The sequence below is a fragment of the Arthroderma uncinatum genome (assembly GCF_011692745.1).
Source record: "Arthroderma uncinatum strain CBS 119779 chromosome Unknown scaffold4, whole genome shotgun sequence".
NCBI lineage: Eukaryota > Fungi > Ascomycota > Eurotiomycetes > Onygenales > Arthrodermataceae > Arthroderma > Arthroderma uncinatum.
The window spans coordinates 2,016,338-2,035,312 of NW_022983866.1; the positions used below are offsets into that span (position 1 = coordinate 2,016,338).

The 18,975-nt window shown below is 48.5% G+C and overlaps 4 protein-coding genes across 4 annotated transcripts; 2 read left to right on the forward strand and 2 right to left on the reverse strand.

Moving 5' to 3' along the window:
- Positions 1-1,473: 1,473 nt before the first annotated feature.
- GIQ15_05963 (uncharacterized protein) lies at positions 1,474-3,360 on the forward strand (the record flags this gene model as incomplete). The annotated part of the gene is made up of 5 exons (XM_033553380.1): positions 1,474-1,590; positions 1,898-2,131; positions 2,220-2,595; positions 2,661-2,778; positions 2,838-3,360. The coding sequence occupies 5 exons, from the start codon at positions 1,474-1,476 to the stop codon at positions 3,358-3,360; spliced, it is 1,368 nt and encodes a 455-aa protein (XP_033404524.1).
- Positions 3,361-4,388: 1,028 nt separating this feature from the next.
- GIQ15_05964 (sulphydryl oxidase Sox) lies at positions 4,389-5,692 on the forward strand (the record flags this gene model as incomplete). Its single annotated transcript, XM_033553381.1, has 3 exons — positions 4,389-4,617; positions 4,671-5,483; positions 5,550-5,692. The coding sequence occupies 3 exons, from the start codon at positions 4,389-4,391 to the stop codon at positions 5,690-5,692; spliced, it is 1,185 nt and encodes a 394-aa protein (XP_033404525.1).
- A 448-nt stretch (positions 5,693-6,140) lies between these two features.
- Positions 6,141-7,665, reverse strand: GIQ15_05965 (uncharacterized protein; the record flags this gene model as incomplete). Its single annotated transcript, XM_033553382.1, has 4 exons — positions 6,141-6,194; positions 6,297-6,790; positions 6,857-7,481; positions 7,552-7,665. 4 exons carry the CDS (start codon positions 7,663-7,665, stop codon positions 6,141-6,143), a joined length of 1,287 nt encoding a protein of 428 aa, XP_033404526.1.
- Positions 7,666-10,067: 2,402 nt separating this feature from the next.
- On the reverse strand, positions 10,068-11,369 carry GIQ15_05966 (G1/S-specific cyclin CLN1; the record flags this gene model as incomplete). The annotated part of the gene is made up of 1 exon (XM_033553383.1): positions 10,068-11,369. One exon carries the CDS (start codon positions 11,367-11,369, stop codon positions 10,068-10,070), a length of 1,302 nt encoding a protein of 433 aa, XP_033404527.1.
- Between the last annotated feature and the right edge of the window lie 7,606 nt (positions 11,370-18,975).

The following is an 18,975-nucleotide window of genomic DNA, read 5'->3' on the forward strand; positions in this document are numbered from 1 at the left end:
AGCCTCAGTTTCATTCTTCCCTTTACTCAGCATTCAACATCTTATTACGAACCATACCTGGTGACACAAGCGGTGCCCACCCCATATGGTGCTTTATTTATATCATGACCTGGTTTTACTACGCCAGTTTCTACCTTGGCATGGTAAGATGAACGTCTATCTCGTTGTCTCATGGATAACATAAAGTCTGCACTGTGGGTCCACCGTTGAGCAGCAGTTTCCTGCAGGCCAGGATCCTATCTTGTTCGACCTGGATGTTCCCCTTCTGTACTCTACTTTCCTTTGTTTCTATTTTATGTATGACTACTCGGAGAAGGTTTGGCAAAGGCGCACTTGGAGTTCGTCTTTCCCAGCTTTCATGCTGGCTTTCATGCTGCCTTTCAGATGCCTTTTGGGGAGTTTATTGCTTTTTTCTTTACTCTTATTCTGATAATTTGTATCTCGTTGTTTCATCTACTCTGTCCCACCCCCACAGAAGTCACCTTTTCCCTCTTCCTCGCCCGGCTGAGCCGTCGAGAGGATGATGGTTAATTGGCGGGGGGAAGCGAACCGTCCCAGTCGGGCGCAGCTATCATCCTTCCGACCTAGCCCTACATGTTGCAGCTGCAGGGGTTTTACTCCGAAAAGTCTGGGTGTTGCCCTGGCCTAGCCGCAAGGCTGCAGAACCATATCGCTTTTTCAGCCTTTCCCATGTCCTTCCCTCCCTTACCACCTACTCATAGTTTGAGAAACAGACAGACTTTTTTCGTTGGAATCATGTCCCTTTTATGAAGTGTTTTTGCCCCAGAGCTTGTCCCAGTCCTCTGACCCAGTTTATATTGCTTTTTATATTGCTTTTTTTTTTCTTATCTCGCTTGTACACTATCTTGCCATGCGTCCCCAGCAGAAATTTCTCGGCTCTAGCGAATGGATAACTACTACCAGATCGCTATATAATTACTCCATATTGCATTCTCAATCACTTCAGATCCACGGTGGCTGCCCCTTGACTTCTTCTTCGTTGTGGCTTGCCCGTTTGGGCGGTCTAGTCACGTGTGATCTTCGACCTGCGTCGTCTTTTCTTTCCTCTGCATAACTTTCTTCGTACTCTCTTCTCCGTTCTCTCTCTTATTATTATAAAGGTCGGAAGCCATCAACTGCTTCATCTTGCTACTCTATGCCTCATGAGGACAAAGGTCCCAGGCTCGTGAACCTAGCGAGCACAGATGGGTAAGAAACGACTTGCTGTCAAAGTCCTCCTCGGCACACGGCAGTGATGATCTGTCTGGCTTATGTATGTGATAATGTCGGTGATTTACCTAATAGCGCGTGGTTAATCATTGCTTCTGGCTTTGCTGATGCATCCTGATAGGTTGTCAGACACCCTGTATTGGACGCTGGGCCCGGCATGTCCAAATCGAGATACGTAACTAAAATGCACGAACTGTCTCCATAACCCTTGTACGGAGTAATTTTATCCCTCTCGGGCCGCCAATGGTCCCCTGGAAGCTTTGTGAAGAACCTCAAAATCTGCGATCAACGGGTCCCATGGAGTTGGGGAGGGTTACTATTGTGGTGGCGGGACATGACCCTTCCTCTAGTGGCAGCATAGTTAGATCCCGAAGATTTGATTTGGTGCTGTATCGGCGGAAAGACTCGAAACCAATTCTGAGAAAAGCGATCTAAAACTATACCCTGCAAGCATGATGGAAAATACGATAGAACTTAGCATGCGTTCCTAGGGTGTTCTTTAGTGGCGAACGCCATGCATAATACCACGAGCCAGGATGGGGGATCATCCCTTTATATATAAAGAGGTTTCCATTGACCCGGCTCCCCATCGTGGGGGGAGCCAACCTTCGTCTACCAGCAGTCTCTTACATGTTGAGATTCCAGTGTCCTTAACGGACTCCCCCAGGGTTCGCCGCCATACAAGTCGTCGCCCCTACGGCCGCGACGACGAAAAGCCGACGGTATGAACAGGGTACCACAGGAGCCTCCGGATGGAGATGTCAATAAGGGCCATATCATCATCATCTTAACATGGACCGGGTTCAGCCTTTCGCTTCTTCTTGTGGCAGCCAGAGTGTGGACTCGGGTGCGAGTTGTTAGAGCATTTGGCTGGGATGATGGCTTCATTTTACTCGCCCTTGTAAGTGCAAGCTTTTCTCCCGTCACCACCTCTTAAATCTCCTTTGAAATTCAGCAATTGATCTCTAACCGCTTCATTGTATTTTTAGGCATGCGCTGTGGTTAATGCTGCGATGGTCACCACTAGTATCGCACACGGTACTGGACGCCATCAGTACTATCTCACCAAAGAGGAAGCAATGCAAGCAGATAAATATAATTGGATTTCCCAAGGATTCCACGTCGCATCAACGAACTGGGCGAAAGTATCTATCATGTTATTCCTCCTTCGTATCATTGGCCAGGCAAAATCCCGACAAGCACCCTATTTCTATGGAGGGATGATATTTCTGTCCGTTGTCAACTTTGTCTGCATATACACCATATACGGTCAATGCATGCCGGTGCAATCACTGTGGGATCATACTATCAAGGGGAAGTGTTGGAACCCGCGTATTCAGAGGGACTTTGCTTTCTTCACAGGAGGTAAGGCCTTTTCCCGACTTCTAAAACGAAGTAGAGGTTACTGGACAGCTAATACTCTTCCACAGCTGTATCTGCCGCATCGGATCTCGCGCTCGCTATATATCCGATATGTTTAATTTCGTCGTTACAAATGCCACTTCGGGTGAAACTTGCCCTTGCAACGATCTTTGCGCTAGGTTTCGTGTATGTATATTATTCCCGCATCATCCCCTTCGGAGAATTATTGCTAGTGCCTCTTTTAGTGCCGTGGGCGCCTCTATCGTGAAAACGGTCTTCCTATCACGCCTCTCTGCGCGCGCAGACTACTCATGGAACACCATCGACCTCGTTTTTTGGCTGTGCATCGAGCAGTATCTGATCATGATTGCCGCATGTATACCCATGCTTGGTCCTCTGGTTAAGCTCATCCTCAGGGAAGCCACATCTCGGAATACAGGGTCGTCAGGGTCGTCTTCGTGGCCACGGAGTATTATGCGAAAGATACCTACTAAACGAAAACCCAGACCCTATTGGGCGACAGACACGAGTTTGTATGCGACCCGAGAAGAAGGAACAATATACGGAGTGAATCCTGGGATGAAGACACGATGCTACCCACTCAATTCCTACCACAGTGGTATTGAGCCGCAGGCAACTGCTGAGAGTCAAGAGGCTATTATCCCGGGCTCGAATGGCCAAAGGGATGCTATTGTCAAAGTTAGCGAGGTGCATGTTAAGATCGAAAATCTGGAGGTTGATACGAAGTCAGAGCCTTCTCCGTGTTAATTTGGATATGGGGGAATCAGGCGTTGGTGGTACAGGTTTCTTTTGTTAATTTTTTTCAGCGACTTGAGCACTTACTGGAGTACTTGTATATATCAGAATTTTTGAATGAACAGCGACATGAGCGGATGTACGATATCTACGGAGTATATATCTATATGACAAGCCAGAAACCAGCTGTTGGTGCATATAGCCGGCCTACTGCACCTTTCACCCGAATATCAGACTCTTTGCAACAATCGCATCTTTCCCGTACAAAGACCAGAAAGCAGTCCGCGGAAATCACCAATAACCTGGAAGAACCAAACTAGGTTGGCTGAAATGCTTATGCATGACCTGAACCTGTTCAAAGGTGTATTTTGTCGTTAGTTGATCGGTCATCAGAAGTGAAAAGGGCCAATGTTGTCAGTGTCAACTCCAAATTCCTTTTTATTCGACAGTCGAAGCCCGAGTTCCACAGTCTTTACCCCATACGAAGCACTTGTTTAGTCGGTGGAGTTACTATAGAAAGGAGATATTCTTACCCTCGCGGAGTATACTCGGTAACTAACTACGTCCCGCACTATGGACGGGAAGAGGTCGCACTGGCGTTCCTGGTTGAGAACTATCCCACGTCTCAAGCGGCTCGCATCTTTGATATATTCAACGTCAGACTGAACTTCAACCACGCGAGGGGAGCTTGACAGTGATCTACAGTGCTCCGTATATCCCTCCACTTGATACCCCATGCCGCGCTGAATTTTGAGCTATCGATGACCCAAAAATTGGACATTGCAAATCCAACTGGACACAATGCTGGCAACGCCGGTCACTCCCAATCATCAATGCAAAAAGAAAAAAACCATCTCAAGTTTGCGTCCAGCATAGCACAAAGTGATACGATGTGCTGGAATCTTGCACAGTGCATGTTGATTGCGATGGCCGAAACCCGAGCTATAAAGCGAGGCGAGCCTTCCTTCGAAAAGATGGGAAAGTAGGCATATATCCTGTTTGCTTTTCTTGCGACAGGTATAGACATATTGACAGCCAATATGGGAGTCCGCAGCCTTGTCCTCGTCGTGTTCACCTTCATCGCTGCCGTCCTTGCGGGCTCTTCTCTCCCAAAAGTCGACTACGATGTTATAGTCGTTGGTGGTGGACCAGCTGGTCTCAGTACCCTCAGTGGCCTGGGCAGAGTCCGAAGAAAGGCCCTGCTTTTCGACGATGGCCATTACCGCAATGGAGTTACCCGACATATGCACGATGTCATCGGCAATGACGGTATGTTCTCCTCGACGTCTAGTCTCAGTTTCCCCTCTAACAGTTATCTTTAGGAGCTGTGCCGGACGAATACAGAGCTCTTGCCAGGAAGCAAATCTCTAGATACACCACTACTTCGATCAAGAACGTCAGAGTAGCTACCATCAAGAAAGAGAACAAGGACGCCAAACCAGGTGCATACTTCGTCGTCATGGATGTCAAGGGCCAAAAATATACTGCTCGCAAGATCGTCCTCGGTACTGGGCTACAGGATATCTTCCCAAAGACTCCCGGTATTATGGAGGCCTTTGGCAAGGGGATCTACTGGTGCCCATGGTGTGATGGCTGGGAGCATCGTGACCAGCCTTTCGGCATCCTGGGTAGACTCAGAGATGTCATGGGCAGCGTTGTTGAGATCTGGAGCTTGAACAGAGACATCATTGCCTTTGTAGACGGCACCGATGTCGAGAGCGACAGAAAGAAAATCGCCGAGAGATATCCCAACTGGCAAAAGCAGCTTGAGAAATACAACGTCAAGATTGACAACCGTACCATCAAGTCTGTTGAACGTCTCCAGGATGGCTCCAAGGTGTACGACCCCAAGGAATGGAGGGAGTACGATTTGTTCCGCCTCAACTTTGAGACTGGACCCAGCGTCAACAGAAGCGCTCTCATCACAAACTACCCATACAAGCAGAGATCAACCTTGCCCGACCAGCTAGGTCTCGAGCGTGACGCAAATGATACCAACAAGATCAAGGTGAACATCAACGGAATGCGAACATCCCTTGACGGTGTATTCTGTGTTGGAGACGCAAACAACGATGGAAGCACCAATGTCCCACACGCCATGTTCAGCGGAAAGCGCGCTGCAGTCTATGTCCATGGTGAGTTTACTATTCAATTTTTATGATGATACTAGTGAGTTCAAGTTGCTGACAGTCCTTTTTCAGTTGAAATTGAGAGAGAAAATTCTCTGGACTCTATCCAGAAGCGAGGCACCAAATTCTCCTCTAGAAGCGCAGAGAAGAAGGCCATTAGAATTATTGGAAACGACCTTGAAGAAGCATGGGCTAAAGCCCAGAAGGCGAAATGATGACCGAATGCCCACGTACGTAGCTATGAATATATAACAAAAGTACATACGAATGACATGATATGGTTTTCAAGCTCATAGAGCTGGCAACAATTTCTACTGTAGGCTTTGTAATAGGATAATGTGTAAAATTAATAAGGAAAGATAACGTCAAGGAATGTATGTGACATCCTTGCTATATAACCTGAGTAGTACATATATTATATCCAAAGAAATGTGAACAAAAAATCGAGAGAGATATATAGTAGCGCTAGTATGCAAGTGTTGTCATAGCCAGGAGGCAGTGTAAAATACATAAGAAATGCACCTCTCTCTCTGCTCCTACTCTAGGAATATAGAAGCAAAAATGGTCCAAGGCCGACATGAAGGAAGAGAAAAAAGAAACGAGAAAAAAAATATGGGTATATATATAAATAGAAAATCGCACACTCTTACTTTCATGATTCCCTTATCTTGGGAGTTGCGTCTTCTCGCTATCAGACTCAAACGCAAGACTTTCAAGCTGTTGGGTTACCCGTGCACAGAACGAGTCGACATATGTTGTCCAAAGATGCGCAACGGTGTATACTATCACGAGCCAAATTGGTATACAGATGGCGAATACCCCGAGTGACCCACGAGGGAAATATGGGAATACGTCTTCTCCCTTGTCGTTCTTCGTGACAACCCATGGTTCTCCCGTGATGTTACCGTATACCATCCAGGTAAGTACGGTCTTCAACAGGGTACCATGGGTAAGGTAGACGGCAAAACTATTTCGACCGAACCAAAGGAAGAAGCGGTTTGAAAGGATGTTTTTGATGGTGGGAGAGAGGAATATTCCAAGTATGATGAGGTCGACGCCGAGGGCGGTAAATCGTTTACCGAGATTTACGCCCGGCGGGAACATGTATTTTGAACCTTCGAGGAGGATATTGGACCAGCCACATCGTTCGGGGTCGTGTTCGGGGTAAGAGGCAGCCCATAATCCGAAGAATATCGCGGTGGCGCAAAGGGCGCGACGAAGCCAGCGACGCGAGGAGAGATAGGACTGTTCTGGGTGGTTACTTGCGATGTCAGAGAGCAACATGCCATAACATGCTTGTTGCCCAAATGTTTCTACATTCCGTTATTAGTATTGGGTTTGGATGAAGAGAGTTTGTTAACAGTCAACGTAGAACTCACCTGTATTGGCAGCATTGTTTTGGTGGAAGTACAGAATCATTCCAGAGTAAACTGCCAATCGATATGGGTACTTGACGTACATCGTCGCTACAAGGAGGACGTAGACCAGCATTGACGCCTTTAGTAACGGTAGTAACGCCCACTGGTGGTCGTCGTAGTCGTTTCGCCCATTGGTCCATGTTGACAGGATGGTGAAGAATAGTCGGCTGATTTCCTTGAGCCATGAAGGGTCGACTTTGACGCTCGCTGCCCTGAACCATTCCACGTCAGATCTTGTGGCCACCTTGAAGGCGCCGAATTGCGCGACCGTCCAAGCACATGCCAGTGCGATTGTGGCGGGAAGAATCAATCGTGGAGGACGACGAAATGCGCTTTTTGCGATAGAAGTGAATGAAGCATTATAGTTTCCAGAACCTGACAGCCTCAATGGTTTCAGCGCGCAGACATAACCGGTCAAAAAGGCGAATATTGTAACGCCGATACGGCCCTGCCATGGGATTCGAAGGACGGGCCGCTGCAGTATTCGAGGTGTTCCTTCGGCGGGCCCGGCGCTGAAGAGATTATAATCCCATGCTCGCGCCAAGTGAGTGAGGATTACCAGAAACGATGCGATTCCACGTAGACCCTGTACAAAAATCAAACCAATGAGCATTTTGACGAAAGTGTTGGTTATTTCAGGTCTGGATCCTACTCACATCCAGCCATTTGACGTTCCGGCCATTGTCTCTCGCAGAGGAACCAGACTCTCCGGCGCCAATTAACGACAGTATCGATCTCCAGAGCGAGATAAGGAGAGAAAACGGAAACATCTTTGATCAATTTCCAAACGGACCCAGGCACCCCCAACCATATATACACATATCGGGGACGGGTTTATGTAGAGTTGTTATCTTCGCGTCAGGATCATAAATAACGGGTCGAAACTTGAAATTGCTTGTGAGACGGATAGCGTTTGTGCCAAAAAAAGACAGTTGCGCAAAGCAGGAAAAAGAACAACGCCGGATATCAATATAAGGTAGGAATGAGATACGGGAAAAAAGAGCGACGGGTGTCAGTGACTGACGAAACGAACGAGCAGATAACGAGCGTGATAAATAACCACCGAGGCAGATGGACCAAGGGTAGGAGATGCTCCGTAACAGGGGGGGGCTATCTTGTTGTCGCCGGCGATTCCACTTGTAACCAGAGCCGCCAAGGGATCTGCGCCTGCAAACATAGGGGGTAGCGGGGAATCCACGCAAGATGTGAGTATTAAGTGGTCGGTGCTAAGGCTTCAAGGCTGCCGGTGGCCCGTATGTATATATAAATTGTGCATGAAGCAGCCGAATCAAACGGCGTCTTCACGGACTAACAAAGACCTGTGTGTCTTCGAAGAGGGTCCCCCTTCATGGCGCCGCGCGCTTGGCTGTGCCAGCTTCCCTGGTCCGGTCAATATGCTGGCTTCCAATATATGGCGTTCGTTAAGGGGTGCGTAAGACTGGCGCACTTGAGACGCATGTCGCAGGGTACGGGCGCACGGGAGAGTTCCCCCATCGCCGGGCGCAGGTCTCACAAGGTACAGAATATGTATCTTCATCGTCATTTTTCCTGCTTCGTTGATCTGAATTTTCTTAGCATCTCTATCAACCGCGAATGAGGAGGCAGCGTCCTCACGAGACGGTGGCAGGTATGACGACGGCCGGTGGATCGAGGGCTTGCTTGGTACGGAGCATGATGCAGACCAGGATTCTCCACCCGAGATCCCTACAGCGAGACATTTGCGACGACAGCCAAGGCACATCCAGGTCGCATCCATGGCCGGTTCGTGGGCGAGTCGGACATATAAAACCGAGATGTCGCTGGAGGAAGAGAAAAAGGCGAGCGTAGTTACTGGCCCAAAGAGGAAATTGGAAGGAAGTTGTTCTACAGGGATGATTACTTAATCAAACAGACTGAGATTTGTATTATGTAATTATCACATTCTGCTTGAAGAAAGCAAGCAAATTCAAGTCACCGTGAGCAGAGTTGCATTAAATAATTCCGACTCGGTCTGTCTCTGCTTCATCACCCGGCTCTGCGAAAAAAGGCACAGAAATCTCGAAGGTAGGGGGGGGGGGATAATAAAATAGAAAACAAGGTGCTTTTTTTTGGGTGAAGGCCTTTTTCCCTCGATTCGTTCGATTGGTACAACAAACAGCTCTCTCTCGACCTCGTCCCCAGTGTATCCACGGCTAATTAGATGATAGTTCTTTTTGAAAGAAACCCCCGGCCCTCATCCATAGTCTGCTTCTTCTTCTTCCTCTTCTTCTTTTTTTTTTGGGTATGTTCTTCCTCTTTTCGAAATAGGCCTCTTCACCACCTTGTTCTCGCCATCACGATGTCCTCGGAAGGCAAGGATGGGGAACAAGAAATGGGTCGAGAAAGGGGTATATAGGGGTATTCAAAAAACAGTATTAAGAATGCAAACAAAGACAGAAAGGAAAAGGAAAAGAAAAACAGGTAGGAAAGGAATAGAGCCCACACTTACTCAGACAGGGTTAATGCAGAAAAAAAAAAAACAAGTCGAAAGAAAAAGAGAAGAGCCGAGCCGGATGATCCGTGCTGAGAAAGAAGGAAGAAATATGAGTGTTTGGCTGCAAAGGGAGACAGACATGCGGAACGCTTCAGACAAAATCAAAAAAAAAATCTGCAAGAGTGAAGAAAAAAAAATACTCGCATGGAGGGAGAGATGGTACAAGAACAGGAAACAGCTGATTTCGAAAAGAACATTCAGATGAATCACGCTTGCAATGCTAGGAATAAGAGCAAATAATAATAGTAAAAGACTATGAGATGCAAAACATAGGAAAATGGAAGAAGATTCGGGACCGTATGATTGGTCCGTTTTTTGATTTGGGGATAAAAGCTAGAATAAATAAGAGAACTGGTATGGAGGGAAGATGGCTGTTGGGCGATGACTGAACGAGCCCCGATTCGACCATAGTTTTTTTTTTATCTGACGTGGAACGAGCAGTTGACAAGACTTGGGCTTACATCTTCAAATTCACCGTCGCGCTTTGTTCCGGGATGCCGAAAGATAAAAGAAGAAAAATTCCTATCAAGCGGCAAAAAGGGTATATTATTTCCTGCTTCTCAAGACAAGCTATTCGCTCGACAGGAGCAAGCATCTGGTGGAAATAACCAAGCAACCTGGCCGAGCGGGAGCTAGACCAGGTGTGCGAGGTGGTTTGGTTCAAAACACGGGATTGAAGGTTTGTGCAGGCGGTTGTGAAAAGAGTCGATGATGTGAATAGGCAGTTGCATCTGTCATTTCATAATGTTGGGTTGTGTACTGCATGGTTGGCGCTGGCGTAGGTGACGGCGGGCAAGTATATAGCATCGTATTTCCATCCTTTGCTATATTTGGGTTTCCCGAGGCACCAAACGCATCATTCTCCGGCGTGATGGGCGGCGTGATGTAGCCGTGGGATACGGCTGGGTACTGTGCCTTTTGAGGGGTGGCCAATCCTGCCTCACCTTCATACGATGGCTTGGACTCGCACAGGCGATCGGTTGGAGGGGTGGGAGGATTATAGGACTTGTTGATTGACTCTTGACGGGCGAGGAATTGTTCGAGAATCTTCGATGCTCGCGAGTAGTGCGCGGAGGAGTACTTTCGGGCCAGGACATGCGAAGGCTTTTGTAGGTACTGGGAGAGGCTAACTAGGGTTAGTGAGTCGTAGTTGGATGCCCAGTCCACCTGAGGAGCCTGTGGACGGTTTAGTATGCAGCGAGACAGAGCCAGGGAAGCTCTGGCGAGGTCGGACGACAGCTTGGAGACAAAGTCACGGTGGAAGAGGGATATCTCAGCGATATACAAAGCGAGATGTTCGACTTCGGGATCGTATGGGGTGTCGACGACGGCGTTCTGGAGGAAGCTGTCGACAGTTGGGTGACCGATGGACCAGCCGAGGGTTTGCAGTACGTGCCATTCCATCTGTACGAACATATCGTCATCGTACAGCGAGCAACACATGGACTTGAGCTCCTTGATGGTTGGAACACGGTCCTTCTTATCACCATACTTGGCAGCAATGAGAAGTGCAGCACATCCGACCAATTGATAGTGTCTCTTGTAGACGACTCGTTTCGAGCAGTATCTGTCAAGCAGGTTGACAGTCAGGAACAAGGTGGCAGGTAGCAATTGGAAGGCGGCGTGTGCTTCGATGAGAAAATCGAGGAGATATGGTCTCATAAACCACTGGATCTCGGTCTGGATGTCTATCGAATCGACGTCAGGCTGGGTGGCGGTGTCCATCATGTGCATATGAGAAAGAATGTCTTCCTGATACTCGTCCGTGGCAAGCCGTGACATCTGGTCGGCCATTGCGTACTGACGCTCCCTAGCCAAGAGCCGTGCATGCTCCTTGGGTCCCAGCTGTGGGTGGGAATGTGAGTGTGGCTGTGGCTGTGGTGCATACTCCTGGTCGTAGGTCTCAACGAAGAAACTGTCGCAGGGTTGGAAGGTGGTGGTCTGGCATCGCTGGTACGCCATGTTGGGTGGTGTTTGGTTCGAAAAGAGCACAAGATGCGAGGGAAGATCGAAGACGCTCCGCGTGGCTTTCGAAATGAATGAGTGGTGTGGTCTTGTTGAAGCTCGGACAAACTATGGGTTACGACGGGGAAGTTCAAAAAGAGAGAGACAGTCGTTTGGCAATTCAATTAAGGAGTGTAAAAGTATTAGTTGGGAATATTAAAGAGAGTCAGGCACAGACAATAATCTGTGCCGTTGCAAACGGTCGAAGACCGAGGTATGGGATGTTTGAACAAGCGCTGTCAACGAGGTTAGCCTTCATCATTTCCCCTTTTTCCATGGCAAGGAGATATATATACCCAGTTTGACGTCTTGTATCGCTGGGTATATAACAACCCTATCCGGACGACCTCACAGCATCTAAGTTGACGGTAAGGCGAAGAAGAGTGCTTGCTTCGTGGAGCGGTGACAGCAGTGAACGACGAGTTAACGTCTCCACTTTCTAAACACCAAAGGGAAATCCGATACGACTAGATTATAGTCGTAAGGGGAAGATGGGGGAATATTCGCTCGAGGGACGGAAGATTCCTAGCGAGCAGCAACCAGGCTAAACGTTAGCTTTCAGTGAATGATGAAAAAGATATTCGTGTAACATATTCTCCACAATTTCGGGGAGGTGAGTTCCGGGGACGAGTTCAAGGAAGTGCTGAGTGGGAAGCTGGGAGAAGATGGGAGAGATGATGGGAGAAGAGTGCGGAGAGGATGGTGGTTTGTCCCTGGTGAAAGTTCAATGGGGAGTGCCAGTGACTAGCCACTCAGGGGAACATGAAGTTGCATCGTATTCACCAACGTATCAAAGCATCAACGCCAATTGCAGGTCTGCCATGAGCATATACCCAGCATTCGGTCTTGACCTTCGATATACGCCGGGTAGAGTGTTGTAGTGAATTGACGGGTTGTAGTGACTTGACGACGGGTGACTGCAGCTCGGGAGCTTAGAGACAATGCCGTGCTGTAGAGTGCTGTAGAAGTGACGGTGACGGTGACAGCTACAGAGAAGCCATGCCCGCTCAATGCCATATATCTAGGGAAGTTGAAGAATAGAAAAGGGTGTCCTCACACGAGACGACGCTGACTGCACTTCCGAATCCGACCAGGCAACACGCAGCTAGATAACTGAGTCTGCCGGAAGAAGAACTGTTCTGAACGAGTTACAGCTGGTTAGAATTGAGAGCTCGTAGGACTATCGTGAATCGTGAAAGAGCTGGGCAGGGAGAGAGGGAGGTTTACGGTGGTCGTCGAAGCGAGGGGAATTGCCCGGAAATAAAAAAAAGCGAAGAGGTTAAGAGAAGTTCGCTCTTAAGGAATCTCTTGCAAAGCCGGGTGGGAGACGAGCAGCCAGTTCCACTTTGAAGCGAGTATAAGATTTTTTCTTATTTATTTTCCACTCCCTTTTTTGCAGATTGAGAGTGTTCGAGACGATACAACCCCCCAAGCGGATCCGGAATTGCGAGAGACGAGAGGACGACGGGCGAGGGCAGGGGAGGAGGAAGAGGAAGAGGAGGAGGAAGAGAGGAAGAGAAGAATGAAGGAGAGGACGAGGAAGAGAGAGGATTAAAGGAGCTGTCTCTCCTGGGGGTGCGAGAAGAGAGAGAGAGAGGAGGAGGACGGGCGAAGGTGGTGAGGTAAGGCTCGAATGCGGAATGCAGGGCCTTTTACTAGGAGGGTTTTGCCCAGCAGGCGGACGGGGCGACTGATTGGGCGACGGGCCCTGGTACTTACACACAGCCAGTCCAGGTGCGCTTGGGGGTGGTTTTGGGGCTAGGGGGCGTATTACCTGCGACGTTACCGTTGACTCTCTTTGTGCGTGCGACACGGAAGCAGGTAGCCTACGTCTATCACTCTCTGTATATCTTTGCATCTCTGCATCTGTTTATATATGTATCTCTATCTCGATGTCGATATTTATGTCGGTATCTTGATACATACTGATACATACGGAGTATACAGGTAATGTCACGGGTAAGGGTAATACCATACCAACTTACCCCCATACATAATACGGCTACTATGTATGTATGTTAGTATGTTGTATGTATGCTGTATGTAAGCGTAGATTTCTTTTTCTCTACCGCGCTGGAGTCTCATCCCTTTCACAGCTTCTAGTGATCGTTAATGAAACGGCGCTCAGCCAACTTCAGACGCCTACGCAGAAGCAGCAGTCTCAGCCCTTTGACGGCTGACTCCACTGGCTGTCGAGGCAGGACAGTCGAGCGGCGACTCTGCGACGACAGGCGGATGCGGCTCAGTCTCTCGCAGGTCCTATACGAAGCAGAGGAATGGCGTCCCAAGGATCATTCTGCATGCATGCCGTTACCGTGTACGAAAGTACGGAGTATACGGGAGTAACTGGTAATGCACCACGCGATGCTCGTTCTCCTGCGAGAACAAGGAAACGGAAGATGATCGGTGGCTTGTATAGTTGGCCCCTAGGTCTAAGACGTTGAGAGAGGTGTCCGAAGAAGGGTCATAACGCAGTTCCAATCTTTCACTGTCTCTCACGCTAGGATGGCCGATATTCCAGAATCCTCGCCTCTATCTACAAGCATCTCTATGCAGTGCTCCGTGCCGGGTTCGTGGTTGGTGTTCAGCCAGCCTGAAGGAGCCGCGTTTCCATCGTTTCCATCGTTCATCTCCGGGCGTTTTTTTGCCACTTACACGCTCCCTTTTTTCCTTTCCCTTCACTTCCCTTCCCCCGCTTCCCAGTTTGCTACTCTCTGATCGTCCATGTCGTGGCCGAGAGCCTTCGTTCATGCGCCAGTCGATGTAACTAGTCGGGGATCCCCCCTGGAGCTTGGGGACTTCTGTCTGCTGGTGGCTCAGGGGAGATCAGCCAAGTCTCCTCTATGACGTTCGCTTTGCAAAGCGACGATGGTGATGGCAAAGTGGCTCATTTTGATCCTTCTATAAGGCGAAACCGACACGCGGGGTATGGAGAAATATCGGCCAGTTCATGGGCATACGTTATGGCCATCAGGGTTAGCTAGCGGCCGACCGGCCATTGGATGGGAGTTCAAGATGGCCCGGATTGCGACATCATTTTACATGCACTTCTCGATCGCGCTGCGGTTCTCGATCTGCCAATCACCGTTCATATCTGCATAGATGGAGTCGGCCATATACGAAGGGCGATGGCGCAGCTCGATCTTATCTTCCAACTGCTGTTCAGCATTGGTCGATGCAAGTCTGGTCTCGCCACATGGCCGTTCTTCCTCTGCTGTATAGAGTAGTCTTTACCTGGCCATACTGGCGTTGATGGCTGGAATCAGGTTTTAGGTACTCCTCTCGGATAGAGACCGGTTGGCAGCAGTTACACCAGCACACATCAAATAAACGAACAAACAAATAATGACACCGGGTTGCACTTCCGAATGAGGTATACCCTTTGTTTTTTGCGTGTCTCCTCATGATTCAGCACCGTCGCTGCATATTCGGTTGATCGGCTATGGTGGTGGTCCTCTCCCCGTTTCCCTGATTCTAGACTCACCGACCATGGTCCGAGAGGCCTGTGAAACCCTTTCTTTCACATCTCAATAAATAAAATATACTCCGTACGGTTCTTTGGTTGCGGCTCGATAGCGCCAAAATAACTGTGTGGGAAGAACCCAAGCTGACGGTCTTTAATGGTCAGCAGGGGCATAAAATAAGTATATTACTACCAACCCATTGGCTCGATCAAAGCTTATTCTATCCAACCTGCCTTGGAATCAACAATAATCGACGAACAATGCGATGTGATGCGATTGATAGTCGACATCGTTACCAGTGAATTAATGGACATGGGCCCCTTCGCGGCCATGGCACGCTCGCGCCCAGCGTATATTATCCATGGGACTCCAAGGTGCAAAAGTAAATCATGTATCCGAATGAAACATCCTTCGCTTCAAATCCTGCCCTCCCCAGCCAAATCTCGTTTCAGCTTCACAAGCAGTACCACCCACCATTCCTACCCAGCTACTAGCTCTGGTGTGTTTACCTCCATCTCGTTATACATCAGGAGTACGTTTGATGAGCGATCTAGAGATCATCGCTAGTTGGCCCTCGTTTCTCCAGACCAGACACGTAATATAGCGAGCTTATACTCTTATCTCGTGTGAGGCCCAGGAGCCTACTATCAGTTACCGAGGGAACCTAACTTCTTTACATACGGAGTACTTGGTTGGGATCAACGCAGTGTTCAATACAGAGTACGATGCAACGCTATACAGACACGCGACGGCGAGGTTAATCCTGGAAAACCGATTCCCTTGCAGAATTTCAAGAATGCCAACAAAGCGAACGGACGACAAGGGCGGCACACGACCTCCATCTCTAAACAGGCACGGAGCAAACAGCTAAGGATAATTATTCCGTCGTAAATCTCGATCGAGCCCTCCCTCTTCCCGTCCTAAATTCACGGAACCCGATACAAAGGAATCCAGTCACAACCGCGCCCATCCATGCTCAAGGTTTAGGAGGGATTATAAAAACATCGCATCACGTAAGGAAAGCCAAAAGGCCGCGCTCAGAGCGTATCTCCAATCATCGCCGTGGAGGCAGGGGAACGCGAAACAAAGCTCGCTCGTGTGAGCAGGAATGTGAAATACCTCTAAAGATGGGGCGACGGGTGGGAACGAACAGTTCAGTAAAAGTAAACACGGTGGATTTATTGCAACCCGACCCGGTCTTTTTTACGGAGTGCTGATTACCTTTTTCCTTTCCCTTCCTCATGAAACCGATGATGGTTGTCATGGGGAGAAGGAAAACGGAAGCCCTCTTCCGGATAAATCCCCCGTTTGTGATATACTTACTCTGCAGCGTGAGAGAAAGAGATGGCTCGTCGCTCTTCGGGGCTGGGCCCTGAAAGCAGCCAGTGCAGTGCATCGGCAAGATCCCTCTATCGGTTATTTATATCCTTTTGTCAACACCGTAAACTCGTTAATCAATTTAACTTCTCCTTCTCGACCGTGGTGTTACTCCGTAGCTCCGTACTTTAAGTCTGTATAGCTGCATCAGGCAAAACTGTGTCTCATCCACAGCTGTATTTCAAACCTCTCCAAGGACAAGGCTCCCTATTAATAACCACCGTTCGCGCCTGCATATACGTCCCTTGCCCTGCTACCCTCGGCCATCCACGCCATGCTGCAACCGAACTTCCTCCTAATGAGACGGGCCAATTACTTAGCTCGTACGACCGCTGGACTGCCATTTTTGATAGCTGACTCGCGGCTGTAAAATGAGGCATTCGCCTATGCCCACGTTTTTCCGACGCCAAGTTTGTACGCAGACGGTCTTCCCAGAGATGCCAGATTCTTTATATCTGTTATTCTCAAGCTAAGCAAGTTATTTCTTGATTGTCCCTTGAATCCAACTCCCGGCGAGAAAGACATTGTATTGAATCGTTATTTTTCAACGGGTATCCTGGTATTTAACCGTACGCCTTGACTTTAAATACGTATCTGGAAAAACCCTGGTCCCGGTATATACTTTTGTTAAGCGCCGAAGCTAGCGCTACTGCAGCCAACCAGAGCTCTCCTAATCCTGGAGCTGTCAGCATATACCGCACATACAATGCAGGGGGAATCACCTCCGAAGCTGGGGTTGGCAGTACACGGCGCAGGGGAGCAGCAATAATACACGGGAAGCTGCCGCCCTCGCCTCTATCCATGACAGCACCACCAACAGCAACATGTAACGAGAAGTCAGACCTTCCTGCTTGCAGAGCTCAGCATCAAAGCCTCTCGCTAATTAGGGTTTTTTAAGCTACCGTCCCTTTCATCGCTGACGTGCGTTTGCACCAGAGCACCGGAACAATGATTACAGTTTAGCCAAGGTGAAAAAAAGGGGAGAAAACTTTACCTTACGCCATGCACGAATTCACGCAAGGCGAGAAATTGGAAAATGTGACGAGTTCCAGCGTAGGAGCAGCCCTATCCATGCTGTCTTGCCTTAGTATCGGAGCAACCAACCATAACGAAATAAGATTCCAATAGGCACACCCGAGGCAGCCCCACCTCCCAAAACTTAAATCCCAATTAAACGCGAACTCTCTGCCAAATAAGGACAGGTGGGTCTGTCAGCTCCACGTGCTGGGACGCGTCGTGATTGGTCGAAGACGCGGAGTTGGCGTTAAGCGCGAAGTCGCGCCTTGCCTGAAAGGGAAGGCTGGTATCACCGTATCCAACATCTGTACGCAGTATTGTCACTGGGTTCCAGTATTACGCCGCCCTTCTTTTCTCCGTTGCTCCATACGAACGAGAATAACTTCACCCAGCCAGCCCCATTATGTAGCACCACGGCGAGAAAAAAAAAACATGAAAAAAATAAAAAAAAGGCGTCAACGAGAACACCAAGGCTACCGTCGGTTGAAAGCGACCGTACGGTCAAAAGTTACTCATCTTTTCCTTGTTCTCCGATGCAATATCATAGCTGCAAGCTGTCTTATGATATTCCGTAACTGACTCAAAACATTTATCATATTCACTATATCTCCATTTTGCTCCAACAGTTGGATTCACGTCCCACCCGTATCCCCGGAGCTCCCAGCAGCAACTATTACCCAACTATTACTTCTGAATAAGCACGCGGGCTAGGCTCCGAGGTCCAGGGAGCTACCTGGAGCGTACCGCCTGTCAATCAATCAAATCAACCGATCGATCGATGCTGACCTCGCGAGCTAAACTACTATGTAAATTATGGCTTTCGCATCCCTGAAGCTCCTGCATTGAATCCTCTGCTGTGTGTGCTCTTTGTCTCTGACGTGGCATCACTGAACACACTTAATTAAGGGGCTGATGTCAGCTCGTCGCCCGCTACGCAAACTAGCTCTCACGCTTGCTCAGACTATTCCTTTAATCCGTACAGGTAAGCTGTAGGATATGCAGTACCAAGAGCTGAAAAAGTAGGCCTTAGTCCTGCCTTGCCCTATCGCTCGTTCAATAATCCGCACCTATTAACAGGTACGCCACAGGATCAACATAAAAACCGTGATATAGGGCTGAACAGGTATTTTGATGGCAAAAATTACAGTGAGCAGAAGTGAGCTCTCACCTTACAGAGTACATATATGGAGTCGCTGTCTACTCACTTGCATAGCGTATGCATAGTTCAAGTATTTCCTCTCTGACCTGCCTCTTTCAAGTCAGAATCAACATATTCCCGTAATATCATAATGACTGGTACGATGCAGCGAAGGGGAAAAAAGGGGACGTTGGAAGGTTAGGTAAAAACTGCCCTTGAACCATGCTAGCAGGTACGGAGTAATTAAGCAGAGATTGCCTTGGTTGCAGGTAAATACTGCAATCAAAGTACCCGTTTATGCCTGTAGTTTTCATACAGTAGTATCGCTCCTGTCTTCTTCGCGGTGAAACACAACTTATATTATACCAAACAGCCAAGTTGTACGGTGACTGATTATTCTTAATTTTTTTCACACTCATCTCGTTGGTACCACCTCGCTTCTACGTACCCCTATGTTTCCTTTTCTACCGCGGTATCACACCTGCTACGAGAACTTCGTACATTTTCTGAGAAGTTTGACATGACATACGAACTGCTGTATTCCGTGAGGAGGCGACATCGCTCATAA